Here is a 20,888-nt window from a genome sequence, read left to right as displayed (position 1 = left end):
TATGGTTCAGCTTTATCTATGTAAGGCCTATTTGAAAACATTATTCCAGCCGGTCTGAGGAAGCCGTTGCTCTAGGGCTGGGTTAGCCATACTACAACTAAGGCATGACCCTGCTGGGGGCTCTACTTAATGCCCCAGATGTTCAACAAGATCTCTCCAATCTTTTGGATCAAAATTAGAATGTCCTCCAGGCGGGTCTGAATCTTAAAATTATTCTTGTAGCTCTCTGATAGTTTGTTCATGCCTGTTCTTTGTCATGAACATGAGTTTCACCCTGTGCAGCTTAGACTTCAAAGAATCAAGGGAATCATTAACTAAATTTCTGGAGCTATTTTCCTAGATATTTCCCTCCTCTCAGGCACTCTGCAAACTTCCACCACTTTAGCCTCTCTACACTCTGATGTCTCAAAACTCTCTTATTTTAAAACAAAAGTAATATTTCCCTAGATATTAATCATCTTCCAGGTGCTATCTTAGCTCTCCTTCCCTTCCACAGTCAAAAATCTTAGGAGCGATTGGGGCGCCTGGGTGGCTCAGTCAGTTGAGCGTCTGGCTTCAGCTCAGGTCATGATCTCACATTTTCTGGGTTCGAGCCCCGCGTCGGGCTCTGTGCTGACAGCTCAAGCCTGAATCCTGCTTCAGATTCTTTGTCTCCTTCTCTCTGCCCCTCCCCTGCTCGCACTCTGTCTCTCTCTCAAAAATAAACATTAAAAAAAAAAAAAAACTATGAGAAAATTCTTAGGAACTATTGATTTTCCTCCATTTTCTCCCCCTCATACTTCCTGCTAAACATCTCCACTCTGACTTTCATCCTCATTGGTTCACCAAAATATTTCTTTTTTTTTTTTTTTTAATTTCTTTTTCAACGTTTATTTATTTTTGGGACAGAGAGAGACAGAGCATGAACGGGGGAGGGGCAGAGAGAGAGGGAGACACAGAATCGGAAACAGGCTCCAGGCTCCGAGCCATCAGCCCAGAGCCTGACGCGGGGCTCGAACTCATGGACCGCGAGATCGTGACCTGGCTGAAGTCGGACGCTTAACCGACTGCGCCACCCAGGCGCCCCAAGTTCACCAAAATATTTCTAAGACCATCAACAGTGAACACCACGTTACTTATCACTTCTTGACATTTTAATCTCATTTCTAGAGAATTAAAATAACAAACAACGCTTGAAACTGTAGAAGCTTATGGCTTACTTGATTGAATTGTCAGGCTTGCATCTTTCTGGATGAGTTTTTTATTGCTTTTTTTCATGATAGCTTGGGTATTAAAAATCCTTGGTGGGAGTGCCTGGGTGGCTCAGTCAGTTGAGCGACCGACTTCAGCTCAGGTCATGATCTCACAGCTCGAGAGTTCGAGCCCCGCGTCGGGCTCTGTGCTGACAGCTGGGAGCCTGGAGCCTGCTTCAGATTCTGTGTCTCCCTCTCTCTCTGCCCCTAACCCACTCGCATTCTGTCTCTGTCTCTCTCAAAAATAATAAATATTAAAAAAAAAAAAATCCTTGGGGTGTTGTTGTGGTTGTGGCAGTTGTTGCTTTGAAGGTTTTGTTTTGTTTTGTTTTGTTTCACAGCTATATTCCTCTGAACTTCTCTGTAACAGCACTTAATGCATTGCGTTGTTTCTTGGGTTTACGTGTCTTCTTCAGTATGTTTACCATCATTTCCTGGGTTGCTCAAGCCCAAAACCTGGAACCATCTCCCACCTCCTCTCCTCTCACACCGCACATGCAATCCAGCAGCAAATCCTGTCATTTCTGCCTTCAACATGGCTGCTTACTCAGGCCACCGGGCTGCATAGCTCATCGTTCCTCCGTCATAGCCTCCATATTGGTCTTCCAGTTTCCACTTTTCCTGTTGTAGCTGGAATGATCTTAATGTTTTTCCTTTCAAATATAAATGAGATGTCACTAATCCTCTACTTGTAACCCTCCAACGGATTCCCCTTTTTGCACATTAGGAAAACATCCAACCTCCTTAATACAGTGGAAAAGGCCGTGATCACCACCAGCCTCCCACCTTTAATCCCTATCTCCTGCTCCCTGCTTTCTAGTCTCCAGTCACATCAACCTTCTTGGCATTCCCCAAGTATACTAAGTAAGGTCTTAATATGGCTACAGTGCTCTCTAGCTAGGGTGCTCTTTCCCAGATATTTGCATAGCAGACTTCCTCATTCCATTTGTCTTTCTTAAATGTGACCCCACTGAGAAAGCTTGCCCTGACCTGGATTCTATTTAAAGTAGCCCCATCCCTCCCCATCCTTATATCCTACTTTATTTTTCCCCATTGATCTTATTACTACCCGAATTATATTATTATTTGTTAATTGACTGCTTCCCCTAACTAGCATATAAGCTATGAACTTTGTTTTGCTCCCATGTATATGCCCAGGAGGTAGAAAAACACTTGTACATGGCATTCACTCAATATTTGTCTAATAAGTGGATGAATTTCTTCAGGCAAAGGACTGTGTAATTTCTCTACGGCCATTACTTAGAATAAACCCAGGATGTGGAAATACTCAATAAATGTTTATCAAGAAGTGCATGAAAATACCTCTGGAAACTTCTGTTTTATGCCTGTGGCCTGAAAGGGCTTTAACCGTGTACTGTCTTTTGATGTCAGAAAAGAAGGTTCTAAACCTGAGGTTCGTGGAGCCATCAATGGGCTTCAGGGATAGATCCTTCCACTAAAATTGTATGTAAAACTTTTGGTGGGCATTTTTGTGGGGAGGGAGTCCACAGTGGCCATCCCACCCTCATAGGGCTCCCTGACCGCACCCCCCCCCCCCAACCCTTGAGAATCACAGCCTTAAATCGTCTTTGCCGCCCACAACAGTTTCCCTGGCATTCTGCTGGCTGTCTTCTCTATCCACCCCCACTCAGGGCAAAGTTCCCTTCCACTTCAGAACTTGCACTTCAGAGACCACTGATAGTTCAAGATTTTTAAAGCTGATTTTATAAGCATGTGAATAAATATGCTTTGTTAAAACATACTTAATGTCACGATCTCCACACAATGACTGCAGTTAAATATATATACTGAAAATATACTTAAACCGAACCCATCGTAAATATTCGTAACCCTTCTTCAGGGGTGGAGAAAACACTTTGGTATTTTGACCTATCTTCTGGTCGTCTTTAAGAAAAAGGTAATATGGAGTACAAGAAGCTTGAAGGGAAGGTTCAGACTGTGAGAGTTACAGTCTAAAGAGCTGTTAAAGGAGGAGAAATACCAATATTTGGCAGAGAGCGGAGAAAACTTGGCATGACATCTGTTTCTCCTACAGAGCCTACAGCATTATAGTAATTTTTTATTTAAAAAGGTGCTGAGAATCAAATGATAGCTAGAACAGAATGCCACACAACTAAATAAATAATACTGTGCTGTAATTACATAGCCCATCTGCTTTCCCGTGAGGAACTCACAGTCACTCACCAGCAAGCTGGTTGTGAAATTATAATTTCACGCTGTATACAAAACAAATGATGAACCAAAGTTATTTACAGAAAGGGTGAAATAAAGGGGAAGCGTTTTGGCTAAACTCTGAATTTTAAGTTCAGTCAATTAGTGCAGCCATAGTCTCACAGAGATACTTTTACATCTCTGTTAAGGACACTTCTAGAACAATGCTGTCCAGCACAAAGTTCAACACTGCAAATGTTCTGATTCTGCTTTGCCCAATATAGCAGTCACAAGCCGCATGTGGCCTTTGAGCACTTGAAGTGTAAGGTGACAGAGGTGCTGAATGTTTCGTTTTATTTTTAGTTGTTAATTTCAATTACTATGCCTTTAATCATCATTAATTTAAATTTAAATAACCGCAGGTGACTGGTGACTACTACATTAGGCCGGGCCTAAAAGAATACAAAGTTGTAAAGTTGAACTCAGTGAAAACAGATAAATCATGAGAGTCTCGTAATTTTTATGGTACCAAGAAGGGCAAAGAAAAGGCTTTTTTGATGGCTATTGGAGCGTGTTTGCTACATCATTGGTCTCAGATCAGGGGGGAAACCAATTATACATGAAAAGAGAGACAGATGAACAGAAATGGACTGTCTCACTCTAGTAGGGACTTTTCGTAGAGAGCATCTAGACATCAGTTAAAATCCAGTAAAAAGTGACAAGGTTAAAATGAAAACAGCTAAAATGGCCGCTAGGTTTCTTTACAACTTGAAATAAACTTTTAGATGAAGGTAAGCAAGATTTTTTTAGAATATGGTTTTGTGCATGTTTCTTAATTTATACTAATTTTTCTTAAATCATGACTTTTTAAAATCTGTGATGTAGGGGAAACATCGGAAAATTAATTCCCATGAAGCTTCATTTCTGAAATAAGTCCAGGCAGTTCTGGCAGCCCGTGACAACGCGTTAAGGGTTGCATTCGGAGGTTGACGGGAGCGTCCGGGGAAGACAAGTCACTGGAGACATCCCACTCTTCCAAGGAACTGGGTTTGGTCACCCACGTGAGGAAGCAGATCCTGCTGTCGCCTGATGCTCTGACTCAACACTCAGCGAGCTTAGCTCCCCCCCATTTGCACCTAACTATGGACAGAAGGTGCAGAACCATTAACGTAAATACATAAACGTTCAGTTAACTTGACAGTGAGATTCCAGAACCAGGTCACAGTCCCTTGTGAGTTTAGATACTGTGGATTTAGTCCGCTGAAACTCAGTTGCCTCTGAATTATGAAGAAAATAAAAGTTCCATGCTCATGAACTTGAAAACCTGACCATGAAGCATGAGGGCCACACTCCAGGCCACCAGGAACTTTAGTGGCCAGCTGGTCTTCCACAGCTGATCTCCCTGCCTCCTTTGACAATGCGCAAAACTTCTCAAGATTTGTGGGATGATCAACAGTACTCTCAATTACATCATGAAGAATAACAACTTTGACCAAGTTCTCATCTAGTGCCAAGCGCTGTTCTAAGCATCTCATATTTACCTAACCTTGCCTCCCCACTGTGAATAGATATGAAGTGGTTGTCGTTATATCCTCACTGGAGTATACAGAGTTCGGGAACTTGGCCTCCAGATGGAGTGAGGATTCAGTCTCTGGCGGTATATTTCCAGAGCCTGGATCCTTAGTCCCTAAATATCTTGCCTTATAGTAAATATTGCCTTCTAAGGTTGTTTCTATTACTAATTCTCTTATGCAATCATTCCATAGAAAGTTTTCCTTTTGTTAAAGCATCACAAACAACCTTTCAGCCAGACGTGGAAATGTTTGGGGAGGTAGATTATAGTTGCATCGGTCGTTCAAGCCGTTATCTTCCCCGCCTCCAAGCATCTTCTTAGCTAGTGGTGGCTTTCACGAGAAGGAATGGAGGTCAATAAACCACATGGGCGTACATTAAATGTATGTTTTGATGATTCGAAAATTAAGAAAAGCAAGGGGACCTTTTTGTTTTAACCATATAACTGAACATTCTTCTTTCTGTCCCCATTACCCATTTTAACTAGTATACAAAAGACTAATAACAACATGAATCTTTGGAAATAAGAAGCCAGTTGTTATTAGTTGGCACAGGAAAGTTAATTTTTTTAAAGCAGTTACACATCCATCTTTGAAATTTGGTTTTCTTTTATACTCTGTACAAGAACCCTTTCATAGACTTTGAAGAGGTATACCTTGGCACAAATGCCAAGTTCAGACAGTTGACATTGTGGTATACTGTTTTGAAGTACTTGAATTCACAAGATAGAAAGTGGTTACATAGTTTAACACTAATCTGCCAGCTTTATTAACATATAGTCAGAGTAAGAGAAGTATGGAAGGACTAAGAGGAAAGGCCACGGTCAAGGCCCATTGGTAATTGGTATATACGTCCTTTTTTTTTTTTGGATCTACTTTTTTAAAAAGCATAATTCACCTACGGTGTTATACTAGCTTATGGTGTACAATGTAATGATTCAACAATTCTATCCATTTTTCAGTACTCATCACAGTAAGTATACTCTTTTTTAATGTTTATTTTTGAGAGAGAGAGAGAGAGAGAGAGAGAGAGAGAAAGTGGGAACAGGGGAGGGGCAGAAAGAGAGGGAGACACAGAATCTGAAGCAGGTTCCAGGCTCCGAGCTGTCAGCACAGAGCCCAGCACGGGGCTCGAACTCACGAACGTCAAGATCATGACCTGAGCCGAAGTCGGATGCTTAACTGAGTCACCCAGGCGCCCCACTATAAGTAGCCTCTTAATCTCTCCCATTCCCCACCTATCTCCCCTCTGGCAACCACTAACTAGTTTGTTCCCTGTATTTAAAGTCTGTTTGTTGTTGTTGTTTATCTCTTTTTTTCCTTAAATTCCACTTTTGACTGAAATCGGGGTATTTATTTTTCTCTGACTTACTTCCTGTAGCATTATGCCCTCTAGCTCCATCCATATTGTTGCAAACAGCAAGACCGCATCCTCTTTATGTCTAGGTAATATTCCATTGTATATATATACATATATACCACATCTTCTCTACCCATTCATCTATGGATGGATACTTAGTGCAATCCCTATCAAAATACCAACAACATTTGTCACAGAACTAGAACAAATAATACTAAAATCTGTATGGAACCACACAATATCCCAAATAGCCAAAGCAACCTTGAGAACGTAGAACAAAGCTGGAGGTATCGCAATCCCAGGTTTCAAGACGTACTACAAAGCGGTCGTCATCAAAACAGTATGATTCTGGCACAGAAATAAGGCACATAGATCAATGGAACATAATAGAGAGCCCGGAAATAAACCCATGCTTACATGGTCACACAAACCATGAAACTGGACCACTTTCTTACACCGTACACAGAAATAAGCCCAAAATGGATGAAAAGACGCAACTATGAGACCTAAAAGCATAAAACTCCAAGAAGAAAACATAGACAGCAATTTCTTTGACATTGGCCACTACACATGCTTTGGCTGTCCCTAAGGCTCTCGTGAACTGAGAAAGAAGAGCTAGTTTTCTGTTAACGCTAGGTTTAAAACTGTTTCTCAAGCCCTTGATTGTGCCCCCCAAGGACTGGAATACGGAGGACAAGCCAGCAAAACATTACAAAATTATAGGAAGTGTATTAGACAAATACATCTATTGTTTAACGGTCCCTTAATTCTAATTTTAATCAGAAAATGTTTGTCATCAAGTACTGTGTTCATTAGTCCACTTTCCGGTAATAAGATGTCAATAATGATATTGACCAGGGAAAATGGCTGGCTCAGTCGGGGTTGTGAGTTCGAGCCCCATGCTGGGCGTAGGGATTACTTAAAAATAAAATCTTTTTTCTAAAAATGCTATTTTGCAGCAAAAAGGGATAATTCAAACTTAAGTGGCAATGAAAAAAAAATAAGAGAATTTGGAACATTTTAGGAGGATGTCCAAAAGAGAGCAATTGGAATGATGAAACTGTACCGTGAACCACAATGGCCATCTATCTCTGCAAAGTGTTCCTAGACCGGAGCAGACAGATGCTTCTCCTTCATCTCGTTTTATTTTTTTAAGTTTATTTCTTTTGAGAGAGAGAGTGCACAGAAGCAGTGGAGAGGGAGAGGGAGAGCGAGAATCCCAAGCCAGCTCCACAGTATCAGCACAAAGCCCGTCGCAGGGCCAGATCTCAGGAACCGTGAGATCATGACCTGAGCCGAACCCAAGAGTCAGACGGTTAACCGACTGAGCCACCCAGGTGCCCCCAGACAGATAACTTCTGGAGTCTTCGTTCCCAACTGTATTGAAGGATCAAACACAGGAAGTTACATAGGTGTGTGTCTGTGTGGGTCTGTGTATCAGAGTCGAAAGGAGACCCGCAACATTAGGTCTTATTTAGTAGCGTTAACTATGTGCCAGGCACTGAGAACCGTGATGAGCTTTACTTCATTATAATTCACACAACAACCAAAACGAGTTGGGCCTCACAATTCACACTGAAGAAATTTCAAACAAGAACTGAAAGAACATGGCCACATTTGGCAACGCTGTGCCAAATAACACAGGTCATGAGACGCAGGGCTGGGACGTAGCTCACATTTGTAACCGCAAAGCTCCAGTGCTGTTGGAAAGACCTTGCACTAAGCCCAGCTTCCTTCAAACTGTAAAATCCCTGTGAGTCTACTGACGGACCATAAACACTTTTTTTCAGTCACATTTTACTTGAAGAAAATCACACCAAATGTCTGTTTCAAAATGAGTTTCTTTTTGCTCTTAAAGATTTTTCATCTCTTCATTTATTTTAATGTTTATTTATTTTTGAGGGAGCGGGAGAGGGGCAGAGAGAGAGGGAGACACAGAACCCAAAACAGCCTCCAGGCTCCGAGCTGTCAGCACAGAGCCCGACACGGGGCTCAAACTCGCGAACCGTGAGATCATGACCTGAGCCGAAGTCGGACGCTCAACTGCCTGAGCCACCCAGGTGCCCCTAAGATTTGATTTTTGAGTAATCTCTATACCCAACGTGGGGCTCGAATTCACAACCCCGAGATCCAGAGTCACACGCTCCACTGACTGAGCCAGGCAGGTGTCCCTCAAAATAAGTTTCTAATCTGAAAACTGTCCAAGTTCATTTTTTATTTTTAACATAATCTTTTGGTAATTCATAAACCTTAAGAGAAATAAGATAAAAACGTACTTTGAAAAGAGAGACAGGGCTTTGTGTTTTAGGCAATGTATTACTCAAACATCTGGAACAGAAAAAGATGATGAACCCAGACTTTTCTCTCCATAGAACTGGAAAATACGAGCCTTCTGATGTTCAAATGGTCATCTTCAGACAACCTCATATACAGAGCTAATAGCTATAGCATAAACTCCTAGTTATTTTTGAAAACGCACTTGGATGATTAACATAAACGAGGGACCAGCAAATATCAATTTAAAATATTTCAAAGAACAAACCAAAACTATTTGGTCATTAACTAGGCCCATAAACACGCCATCCGCATCCTGGAAAAGCTAATAATTACTCTCTAATTGTGCTGATTATGTAATGACAACGTTGTAAATGTTTGTTTATATAATGTTAGATTTCTCTAACTAATCTTATCATTAGTCAGACTTTGGACTTCTGCCAATGTGTACTCATGTATATGCTGGTACATGCCAAACAGTTGGAACAATTTATTTTATTTTTAAAACTGGTTGTTAACGGGCTACTAGTCTTAAAATCAGAAACTTACCACATCCTTAGGAGGGGGTTCCGCTTCCTTCTTTACCTTTTTACCCATTCTGGAAAAAGATGCAGTAATTAGTTAAAGTGTCATTTGTACCTTGTATATGCACAAATCTCTCAGTTACCTATGGATGCCCTTCGAAGGAGATTTATTTCCTCATTTAAATTTTACCATGGGGCGCCTGGGTGGCGCAGTCGATTAAGCGTCCGACTTCAGCCAGGTCACGATCTCGCGGTCCGTGAGTTCGAGACCCGCGTCGGGCTCTGGGCTGATGGCTCGGAGCCTGGAGCCTGTTTCCCATTCTGTGTCTCCCTCTCTCTCTGCCCCTCCCCCGTTCATGCTCTGTCTCCCTCTGTCCCAAAAATAAATAAACGTTGAAAAAAAAATTTTTTTTAAATAAATTTTACCTAAAAAAGAGATGATGTGATATAGGTAGAAATGGTCGTACATGTACAAATATGTTACCTGCAGTCTTATTTCAAACGCCACGGTTTTTAAGGAACTTACTGTTAAGATTGTTGGGCACCAGTCCTGGCTTCCAGCTTGTAAGGAAGAGAACACATCCATGGCATAACTTTCACTTACATACGGGAAACAGTTTACCATGCATATAGCTCACTGATGGGGTGCTTAGGAGACTAAATCCAATTTACTTTTGAGGGCTCCAAGAATGTTCTGCCACAACGGGGTGGATTTTTGTCTGCTTTCCTGCACTGATCTATCCCAACAGTATCTGGTACATGGTAGGTATTCGATATGTATAAAAATCATTAACTGTTTTTCCTGGGAGTATGATTTTGTGACTGATACCCAAGACAAGGCAACTCCAAATGAACGTTGGTGTCATTTTCCCAGATAACCAGAAGTTTTCTCTAATATAATCCATAGCTCAATAAAAAAAAAAAAAAAGTAATTGAGAATCTGAAGAGATGTATTCTGGAGAAGTTGGGGTTACTGCTTACAAGACCTGTTTCTCCCTGCCCTCGTAGGTCCATGACTGTGCAGACAAAAAGTCAAAGGATTGGTACTGACAGCTGATAAACCACAGAGCAGTAACCCCATCTGGGTACAGAGGACTTTCCAAGATGTTGGGGACTGTTAGAATAAATAACTCTAGAAACCTTTCAAGTTTTCTCCAATGAGAGGTTATGTTTGGCATTTGGGCAATCTCAGATGCTACAAACCTGTCTCAGGGTAATTAGTACAGTTTCCAGAAAATTCTGGGAAGTCAAAAATCTTTGGTGAGAATCTACAATGTCAGGATTGGTTCAGATGGTCTCTCAAGGGACAAAAGCAACTCTTAGCACTAGAGGCACTAACCAGAATTTATCACATGTTTTAAAATGCCACATGTTCATAGAAGCTCCTAGGGGCTTCTGAAAGACATCCAGATCCCTCAGTTCAGGTCACATAAATTTCAAGATCTTTGAGGGTCTGGGCAAGCTGACACTGTGATGCCCTCCCTCACATCCAGTATATTAAAACATTAAAATGTACCCACATTCCCCATTAAATACGATTTTCATCACATAAAGTTTTGAAATCAAGCATTTGAAATTATCCAGCAGGTTGTATGCCTCAAACTTCTTGCAAAATGAGAAAACTGTTCTCAAATATAATTTAATATTAAAACATTTACATTAATTTTTCAAGTTTCTTTTCAGATTTTAGAGGCAATACTTTTTTCAAAACTCAAACATCTTTCATAGGTGTTTGAAAAGCACACAGACCCTAGATTTTGTGTTTATGATATTCCAGGCAGATGGACAGAAACCATTCTGGACAAATGCAAATCTATCTTGCGATTAATCTCTAGGAAAAAGAAATTTTAGAGTGCTTCGTAATCGACTCCAAGGTAGAGCAGCCTTTGATTTACAGAAGAACTCCTTATGAATAATGTTTAAGAAGAACTGAATTATACGTGCATTAAATTACTGTACGTCATCTGATTTTCACTCAGGAACTGATTTTTTCCCATTTCAGGATAGTGGCTTTGAGTAACGGCATGCTGAAGAGTACAGAGGTTAGAATTGCCTCAACACAGGACGACAGCAATGGAGTCGATCCCAGGCAGTACCGTAAAGTAGGAAGCATTTAGTTTGTGTTTTTATTACCAAATTGAGTATAGTAGTTAATGGGGGACAAAGTATTTAGCTGACATAGATCGGGGGCGATGAGCCTCAAAGATGACCGTAAGGTGTTTTTTTTTTAACGTTATAAATTCAACATTTCACTTAAAATCAACACGATACAACCACATTATCTTATGTTCGTTTATTCTTTAAAGATTTGTTTGCCTCTAAAGCTCCAGAGACGCCCCATTAAGAAAACAAATCCTGGGGCGCCTGGGTGGCTCAGTCAGTTAAGCATCTGACTTTGGCTCAGGTCATGATGTCTCAAGTCTGTGGGTTCGAGAGAACCCCCATGGCCCTCTGTGCTGACAGCTCAGAGCCTGGAGCCTGCTCCGGATTTTGTGTCTCCCACTCTCCCTGCCCCTCCCCTGTTCACACTCCGTCTCTCTCTCCTTCAAAAATAAACAAACACTTTAAAAATTAAAAAAACAAATCCCTTTGACTTTTTGAAGCACACCTGCTTTCCTTGACTATTTTACCACCCTTCCCAGTGATGTTTTCGATTGTGCTAAAATATACACAACATAAAATTTACCATTTTAACCCTGCTTAACTGTATAGTTCTGTGTCTACTGTCCAGTTATACAGAATACATTTCATTACAGAAAATTTGGAAAACAAGGAAGGGCACATGGAATAAAAAAAAAAAATCACTCAGGAATAAACTCAGGGAGATTAGCACTGTTTCAGGATAGTTCCTTTTTGTGTGTTTTCTATAGGGATTTTACCATGCTACATGGGTTTCGATCTCCTATTCTCAACTTCCTTTCCTGGAACCATTTGCCTACCATATTCTTCTGTTTTGTTTTTTGTTTTTTTTTTTTTTTTTCTGATATAATTTGTTGTCAAACTGGCTAACATACCGACTGTACAGTGTGCTCTTGGTTTTGGGGGTAGATTCCCATGCTTCATCACTTAGAGACAACACCCAGGGCTCATCCCCACAAGTGCCCTCCTTTCCTACTGCTTTTTTTTTTTTTTTTTCAACATTTTATTTATTTCTGGGACAGAGAGAGACAGAGCATGAACGGGGGAGGGGCAGAGAGAGAGGGAGACACAGAATCGGAAACAGGCTCCAGGCTCCGAGCCATCAGCCCAGAGCCCGACGCGGGGCTCGAACTCCCGGACCGCGAGATCGTGACCTGGCTGAAGTCGGATGCTTAACCGACTGCGCCACCCAGGCGCCCCCCTACTGCTTTTTTACACTAATGGACAGGTTCGTGAAATCTCTGTGTCCATTCATTGCTCCAATCATCTCCAGTGAATCAGCATATCATGTCATTTAAAATACTATTGTCAAATCCACTATGTATCTAGACAGTCTCCTATTGTTGAACATGTGTTTCTCATTTCCTGAAATTATGGATACGGCTGCAATGAACCCCCTTGGACATAAAATGTTCATCCACGTCCTCAACTGCTTCTTTAAGAGAAAGGCAAATAACTGGATGAAAAGGCATGAACTTCACCGCACTGAGCACAAAAACAAATCTGCTTTAAATGGCCACCTCCTCCGTCATTAGAAAGGAGCCACGCTTTCCCCCCACAAATTTGTCGACCGTTTGTACTTCTTTGTGAGCTTTCAGCCTGTGCGACCTTAAATGTTTTCTGAGGAGGAGCCTTATTTTAAAAACTGTGAAGGAAGGGGGAAGACTACAGCCAGTGGGGACTCGTTTCCTGAGTTGCTGGGAGGCACGGAACGGCATCTCAGACTCTCAGATCCCCTCTCGAGGCCTGTTTCGTCACCTGTTAAACGGAAGGAGGCCAGGATGCTTAGGAAACCCACCCGGATCCCCGGCCGATACTGGGCGCACAGGGCAGGGACCGACAACCCCCAACGAGGCATTCGTTCCGTCGGTTGTCCCAGAGGTCCCCACGCGCTGGGCACCTCCCCCTTGCCCAAATTCTGCGGGGACCTCGGCCCCGGGCCCCTCCAAACCGCGGGAGTAGCCGCGCAGCCGCACGCCCGCCTTTACCTGCCGGCGGATCCCGCCGAGCGGCGGCCCCTCGCGCCCGGAGAACCGCACCCGCCGCCGTCCGCGCGCGCCTCCGAGGCCACTGTTGCTCTTGGTTGCTAGGCGACACCGGCCGCGCCTGCGCGCGCCTCGGCCCTGAAAGCTCGCGCTGGGCTGCGCGCGCGCCCCCCGTCCCGCTTTGGATAAGCGGTCTGCAGCGAAGGCACCTTGAGCTCCGAGTCCAGAGCTTTGCGCGGGGTGGACACGGGAACCCTGCTCTTCCTAACTGTTGCGGCCAGTCCGGGTGAACACTGGAAATCAGCAGGCCGTCCAGCCTCAGCCTCTGGCCCGCGGACCGGCTCTGGATTCGCGTACTCTGGATTCGCGCTAGCGCTTTCCCCCAAAGACAGGCCCCCAGCCGGAATCTGCGCCGATGGCTGCCGCATCACCGCCCCCTGTCCAGGCTCCCCTAAGCTGCACCCCTGTGTGGCCCACTTTCCAGGCCCTAGGGTGTCCAGTCTGTCCTCACGGCACTTGTGTTGGCCCGTCAAAATCTCCTCCTCTTCCACCTTTCTTTCCTCTTGATCCCACCCTTCCCAACGGCCTAAGACCTCAGTTTCCCTTCTTCGTCCTCCACCCTCCTCCACTCCAATCGGCAGTGAGGTCAACGGGCCCTCTTCATTTTGTCTCCTAATCTATTCCTCCTCTTTAATCCTTACGGTCACCCCAATCCGGGCCACCATTTTTGACGTCTGATGGCTTCGGTTCCTCTCTGCCTCCTATTCCTGCATCGATACGAGAGACCATACCAGAGGCAGATCAGCCTTCCGGAACTTCTCATTCTAGACGCGTCACCCCTCTATTCAAACTTCAATCGGCTTCCTAAAAATAAAGTCTGAACTCATTAGCCTGGTATGCAAAACCGTCTGCCCATTCCCTATTTGGGCCGCCCACCTCTCTCCCCCAACACAAGCCCCAGCCAAGCCGACTGTCACCCCCAATTTCTCCATACTTTTCTCCTCTGGATTTCGCTCACTGTCCCTTCATCATTGCGTCTATTCCACAAATATTTATTAAGCACCTACTGTTTGCCAGGTCATCCGCAACTCGTGTAACCCCTGGAATACTCTTTTATTTCTACTTAACGAAGCCCAGCTCAAATGCTGTCTTCATACAAGACCCTCTGATTGACTTTAGTAAAAAAACAAAACAAAACAAAACTCTCCCTCTCCTGAATTCCTCTCATACTTTCCAAACTCCGTCCCTTGCCTGCCTCTGTCCGTCCCCCAGCCTTGGTCCTTTTTACTTGAACGTATATGGCTGGATGAGTTTGGGCAAAGGTTTACAGCTGTGTAACTGTTATCACAATGAAGATGTACAGCATTTCCACCCTCCCAAATTTCCTTCATGCCCCTTTGAAGTCAGACCTCTCCCTCCAGCCCTCTTCTCCGGGAAAAACTGGTCTGTTTTCTCTCCCTATAATTTTGTATTTTTAAAATGTCTTATCGGTTGCACCATGCAACATGCTACCTCTTGTGTCTGGCTTCCTTAGTTTAGCTTTTAAGATTTGTTCATGGTGTTGCATATATCAGGAGCTTGTCCCTTTCCGTCGCCGAGGACGACTGCACTGCGCGGATATACAACATCCAATCACTGGTTGATGGACACTTGGGTTCTTTCCAGTTTTGGACTGTTATCAATAAATCTGCTCTAAACATTTATACACAGGTTTTTGTGTGAACATATGTTTCTCCTTCCTTGGGAAAATACCCAAGAATGGGATTTCTGGGTCTTATGCCATGTGTACGCTTGATGTTATGAGAACTTGCCAAACTGTTTTTCCAAAGGATCTATACTGTATTTGCATACTCACCACCAATGAGTGAGCCATCCAATTGCTTCCTATGTTCTACAGCACTTGGTATTGGCAGGCCCTTCCATTGTAGCCATTCCGGGAGCCCGGGTGGCTCAGTCAGTTGAGTATCCAACTTCGGCTCAGGTCATGATCTCACGGTTTGTGGGTTCAAGTCCCATGTTGGAGCCTGTGCTGACAGCTCAGAGCCTGGAGCCTGCTTCAGATTCTGTGTCTCCCTCTCTCTCTGCCCCTCCTCCCCTCATGCTCGCCCTCTCTCTCTGTCTCTGTCTCTGTCTCTCTCAAAAATAAATAGACGTTAAAAAAATTATAAATTTCAGCCGTTCTGTTGGATGTGTAGTGGTGTATCCTTCTGGTTTTCATTTGTATTCCCTTCATGACTAATGATGAGCTCATTCTAGGTTTTTGTTAACCATTTCTATAACTTATTTTGTAAAGTATTTGTTCAAACATTTGTCCTACTCATAACGGGTTGTTTGTCTTATTACTATTGACTCATAATAGTCCTCTATATTTCTGGGGACAAGTCACTTACCATACATAACTTGGAAAAATTTTCTGCCCGGGTTCATCATGGTGTAAAATTAAATTTAGAGACCACAAGTTAAACACGAGGGCTTCTCATTGCTACTGGGTTGGTCGCTGCTTCTAGATCTTTTCAGAAACCTGGTGAAGCTATGAGTTCGGCACACATGATAAATCAGAAATCTACAGATCCAGACTGTGGTTACAAGAGATAAGATATCATCGTATGGCAGTCGTTGGAATTATCTGGTTCTCTGGCCATGGCTTAAAACTGAAAACTCTAAGGCTGTCATTTCCTGTCTCAGAACTACTAACTATAATTAGAAGGATTTCACCCATCTCACATCCCTGGTGGTGCTTTTGTCCATGGCCATAACTGTGCCATGTCAGTAGCGGCTTGGTCTGTCAAAATTGTCTCCAAAAGTTACTTCTCTCCAAGAGACCACATGTGAGTCCCATAAGACATCCTCTCAAGGTAAACTCAAGATCTCTTCACTGTTTTCAGATCCACTCAGATTAAACAACCAGTTCCAGATTTATGTCTTTGAATTTCTGAGGTCAGCAGCCACTTCTGGTACCAGTCATTGTATCATTTGAAGTTCTACTGCGGACAGCAAAATCCAGTCTAGTTGGCAGGGATTTAGAGATTTATAGGATTGTTGCAAGGGCTGGAGTGACAGGTTCTAGACTGAACTGTCAGAGATGACTTTCAAAACAGTGTTGCAAAGCACTATTCACAATAACCAAGACATGGAAACAAACTAAATGTCCACTGACAGACGAAAGGATGAAGAAAGTAAGTGTATACAATGGAATAGTATTCAGCTATAAAGAAGAAGGAAATCCTGCCATTTGCAACAACGTGGATGGACCTTGAGGGCATTATGCCAAGTGAGATAAGACAAAGACATATACTGTATGATCCCACTTATATTTGAAATCTAAAAACATTGAACTCACAGAAACAGAGTGGAACGGTGGTTGCCAGGGTTGAGGGGTCGGGAAAAATGGAGAGATGTTGGTCAAAGGGTACAGACATTCAGTTAGAAGATGCATAAGGGACAGAGATCTAAGATAAAGCATGGTGACTGTAGTGAACAATAACTGTACTTGAAAGTTGCTACGAGGACAAATTTTCAATCTCACCACCACCACCACCACAATAAAATAGTAATTATGTGAAGTGAAGGATATGTTCACTAACCTTGTGGTGATATTCATTTTGCAATATGTATATCTATCAAAACATCACGTGGTACACCTTATACTTAATACAATGCTGTATGTCAATTATATCTCAGTAAATCTGGGGCAAAACACCGCAGACGTGGCCATCCAAGAAAGCCAAGGAATCAGGAGGCTTAAATCACTTTCACGAAGAATAATGAGGATTTATCTCAAATTCACATTAATGCTCTTCATTAATTCTTTTAATCCTCAGCTTTTTTTTTTTGTCATGGAAAAATTATCAAATGAAGCAACAATGCCTAGCACATCAGACCAGCTCCCTTCCACAAAGCTTATCTCTTCAAAGAGAAAAAGATTTGAACTTCTTAAAGCATCTGCAAGCTTCAATTTTTAAAAAGAAGACATTTTTTTTATGACGTCGGTTACACTTGTGTGAGATTAGACTCAATTTCATAGCTAAAGCCAGCTCACAGACCGAAGTATAGGATTATTCAACTTAATAGCCTGTGTTAAAATTGTCTATGTTTGGGGCAAGCAAAGTAAAGGCATAGAAAACATGTCACTTTTGAGTAGTGCCACAAATAGATGCATTTGTGACGTGTGAGTCACCATGGAGCTAACATTAATCTAGATATCAAAAATGATTGCTGAATCTACAGGCATTACAAAGTGTGCCCAGTTAATAGATCCAGTCGGGCCACCTAAAGAGAAACGCTACAGCAAAACATTGTTTATTCTGCAAAGAGGTACCAAAACAAAGCGCTTAGAGTGCTGAGTCAATGTACCGAAGCAAATAATATATATCAGGTACAACGCTTAGATGTCTATTGACAATTTCATTGTTAAGCTAATGTTGGTCCCCCCAAATCCCATCAAGGAAAGCCTTCGTGTTTCAATTACAAATGCAGAGAAATGTTGGCATGAAGATTTTCCATGGTTCCGTATTCCACATTAAATGATATTTTCAAAACGGTGAATTCAAGCCACTACAGTCGCACTTGTTTAGAGCTTTATGCAAAAAATTGAGATCAGAAACATATACTACCAGTTCATACCCAAGAGGATGACCAAGGAAAAATGTCTGGAGTCTCTGAGCTGAAAGAGCCATTGAAGTTGTGAGTGTAAGTGTGGGTGTAAATGATTCTTACTTTGCACATATGAGGGTTGGTATGGTGGCTTCAAAATGTGTTAACTAATGTTGTTGAGCTTCTTAAAGAACTTGACCCAAGATTGGGAAGACCCCATGAAATAAATGAACGTGTAGTGTCAATATTGATGCGTTCAAAGAAAAATACCATGACTGATGTTTAGTAACTGTTAGAATTCGAACTCGAAATTATTAGTAAGACCAGTGGGGCAAGATCTTTATGCTGGAAGAAAAACTTGATGAAAACTTTGAAATATTTAGTATGAGAACATTTTAAAGGCTTCAAAATCCACTCATTATCACAAAACATTTCAATGTTGCATTTGTCAAAGAGAAAGGACTTCCATTCTTTAAAAATGATAAACCTACGAAGGAAGATTTTTAGGGTTTTTTTTCAATAATAGCTTTCTAAGACCTGAGAAGGTTTATTTATTTTGAGAGAGACAGAGACGGTGCAAGCAGGGGAGGGACAGAGGGAGAGAGAGACAGAAAGAGAGAGAGACAGAGAGAGAGAGAGAGAGAGACAGAGAGAGAGAGAGAGACAGAGAGAGAATCCCAAGCAGGTCCTGCACCATCAACACAGAGCCCAACGTGGAGCTCGAATCCACAGGACCACGAGATCATAACCTGAGCCAAAATCAAGAACCAGATGCCCAACCAACTGAGCCATCCAGGCACCCACAAAGTAAGATTTTAAAAGACCAAAGATCAGGGGCACCTGGGTGTCTCAGTCAGCCAGTCAAGTAGCCGACTCTTGGTTTCTGCTCAGGTCATGATCTCATGGCTCATGAGATCGAACCCTGCATCAGTCTTCACATTGACAGGGAGGAGCCTGGTTGGGATTCTCTCTCTCTCTCTCTCTCTCTCTCTCTGCCCCTCCCCAACTCATGCTTTCTCTTTCTCTCTCTCTCTCTCTCAAAATAAATAAATAAACATTAAAAAAATAAAAGATCAAAGATAAAGGGCAAGAAAACAGTTTCCATTCATGGAAGAAAAAGTGATAATCTGCTATTTGGTACCTCTGCTTCTGTAAACATAATTTCTGACCAAGGTAACTATGAAGAACGTGAAAGGTTCGGATCAGGAATTACATGGAACGGTTTTGAGCTGCAAATCAGGTGTGTGTGTGTGTGTGTGTGTGTGTGTGTGTGTAAAATATTCTCAGGACCCAACTCCACTTTTCACGTAAAAGAGTGAAGCCATTTTATCTGTAAGTTTTTTACAAACTCGATATTCAATATTTTCGACTAAGTTTTATTTTCTTGCCTTATCATCAATATGTAACATAAAGGGAATGCAATCTTTTTTGCACAAAGCCCCATAGTGACTCCTCAAATGCCCTCAAGTTCACCTCAGGGGCACTTACAAATATTATCATTTCCTCATATGCCATGATGTGGAAACGTTTGAGAACTGCTCATCTAAAGACTTGCTGGCCGATAGAAGTTCTGGGTTGAATGTATAGGATTTTGTTTTCAACAGTCCTGGTCCACGAATTTGCCACTGTCCACACCTGCAGAGATCACCAACTGTGTCTATTAGACAGTTTGTAACGAAAACCACTGTCACTTCCTCTAAACCAGTGGTCTTCCTTTCATGGTCTTAAGACACTTGAGCAGCAAACTAGCTATCAGAATATTGCGGGTGAACGTGAACCAGGGCCAGAGGAGATGAGACATCTAATGGATTCTCCTACCGTAGCGTAGACGACACTTCTTTTGCATCCGGATTATTACTCGCCTCAGACTCACCATCTTTCTTCCCTGGATGCTGTTACGGTCTATGTGGTTATTTCCGTGGCTAGGAGACGTTTTGTCCCTTCATATTATGTGTGTTCAAAAATCAGTGTCCTGGGGCACTTGAGTGGCTCAGTCGGTTGAACAACCTGCTCTTGGTTTCGGCTCAGGTCACACGCTCACAGTTTGTGGGTTCGAGCCCCTTGTCGGGCTCTGCGCTGGCAGGGCGGAGCCTGCTTGGGATTCTGTCTCTCCCTCTCTCTCGGACCCTCTCCTGCTCTCTCTCGCTCTCTCTCTCAAAAATGGACAAACGTAAAAAAAAAAATTAGTGTCCTTAGGTGTTATTACCCTCACGCACTACCCGTAAGGACTGTGGTGTGGGATGCTAATTTTCAGCTCTCCCATGTTAACAACTTGAGAGTCTTAGCATAACAAACCTCATTTGATTCCGTGGATATATTCCACAAAACATGTTTTTGAAAAGGATTTTTGAAAACTAATTAGACTTTAAGAACATTAAGAGAGTTCACTATTTAGGGAAACCTGGAGATGAATCACCTTATACTGAAAAGGAAAAGAACCCGTCAGTACAAGAAAGCAATTATCTATTATAAGTCTGAATCCATTTCAAGTGAGGGGGTACAATTGTATAATTTAGATAATTTCTCATTGTATGTTTCTTCTAATGTCGTCTTTGAATTCATTTCCATTCAAAGTGAATGAGTCATATGGCTGATTGTTGTAAATCAACTGAACTTGGTTGAAGATAAATAATAAAAATGTAACTTCTGTCTGTAACCTTCAAGTCAGTGTTCTCGATGAAAGAAAACCCGTAAGCAGTGTGGTGACCTTCCGCCTTTCCTAGAGCCTAAACGCACACAGTTTGCCAACACTTTACTGTAAATAGTTGCTGTTTTTCTCCAAAGTAGATTGCCACAAGGCAGTTTCTTCCACCACATCGCATTATTTAAAAGTTATCTGCTTTTGTGGCGGCTGTTCAAGGGCGTTCTTTGCCTGTAAATCCTCTTTATCTCATGCTATGGTTGAAGTAAGACCTGGGCACAGTTTCAGTGCATTCGTCTTGTTGTACCAGGAGAGGAAAAAAAATTAAGGACCCCAGAGACTGATCCTGTTCTGCAAATGGTCATGAATCAGCGGGGGGCCCTGTTGGCTATTCAAA

At 42.4% G+C, this 20,888-nt stretch overlaps 1 protein-coding gene across 10 annotated transcripts in view; it reads right to left on the bottom strand.

Moving 5' to 3' along the window:
* ARMC3 (armadillo repeat containing 3) overlaps positions 1-13,325 on the bottom strand; it is a 101,552-nt gene extending 88,227 nt beyond the window's left edge. For 8 of the 10 annotated variants that reach the window (XM_047868433.1, XM_047868436.1, XM_047868437.1 and 5 more), the window contains exons 1-2: positions 13,261-13,325; positions 9,159-9,207 (exon numbers count right to left, since the gene is read on the bottom strand). In XM_047868433.1, the coding sequence (XP_047724389.1) occupies positions 9,159-9,206 (48 nt within the window). In that variant the 5' untranslated portion in view covers position 9,207; positions 13,261-13,325. Of the gene's footprint in view, positions 1-9,158; positions 9,208-13,030; positions 13,214-13,260 lie in introns of those variants that run through there. The other 2 variants (XM_047868434.1, XM_047868435.1) reach the window with 2 other exon arrangements.
* Positions 13,326-20,888: the final 7,563 nt, after the last annotated feature.

This window comes from Prionailurus viverrinus, chromosome B4 (assembly GCF_022837055.1).
Source record: "Prionailurus viverrinus isolate Anna chromosome B4, UM_Priviv_1.0, whole genome shotgun sequence".
In the NCBI taxonomy this organism is placed as follows: Eukaryota; Metazoa; Chordata; class Mammalia; order Carnivora; family Felidae; genus Prionailurus; species Prionailurus viverrinus.
The sequence above is the reverse complement of the archived record's forward strand: the minus strand, read 5'-3'. Positions and strand labels throughout refer to the sequence as shown.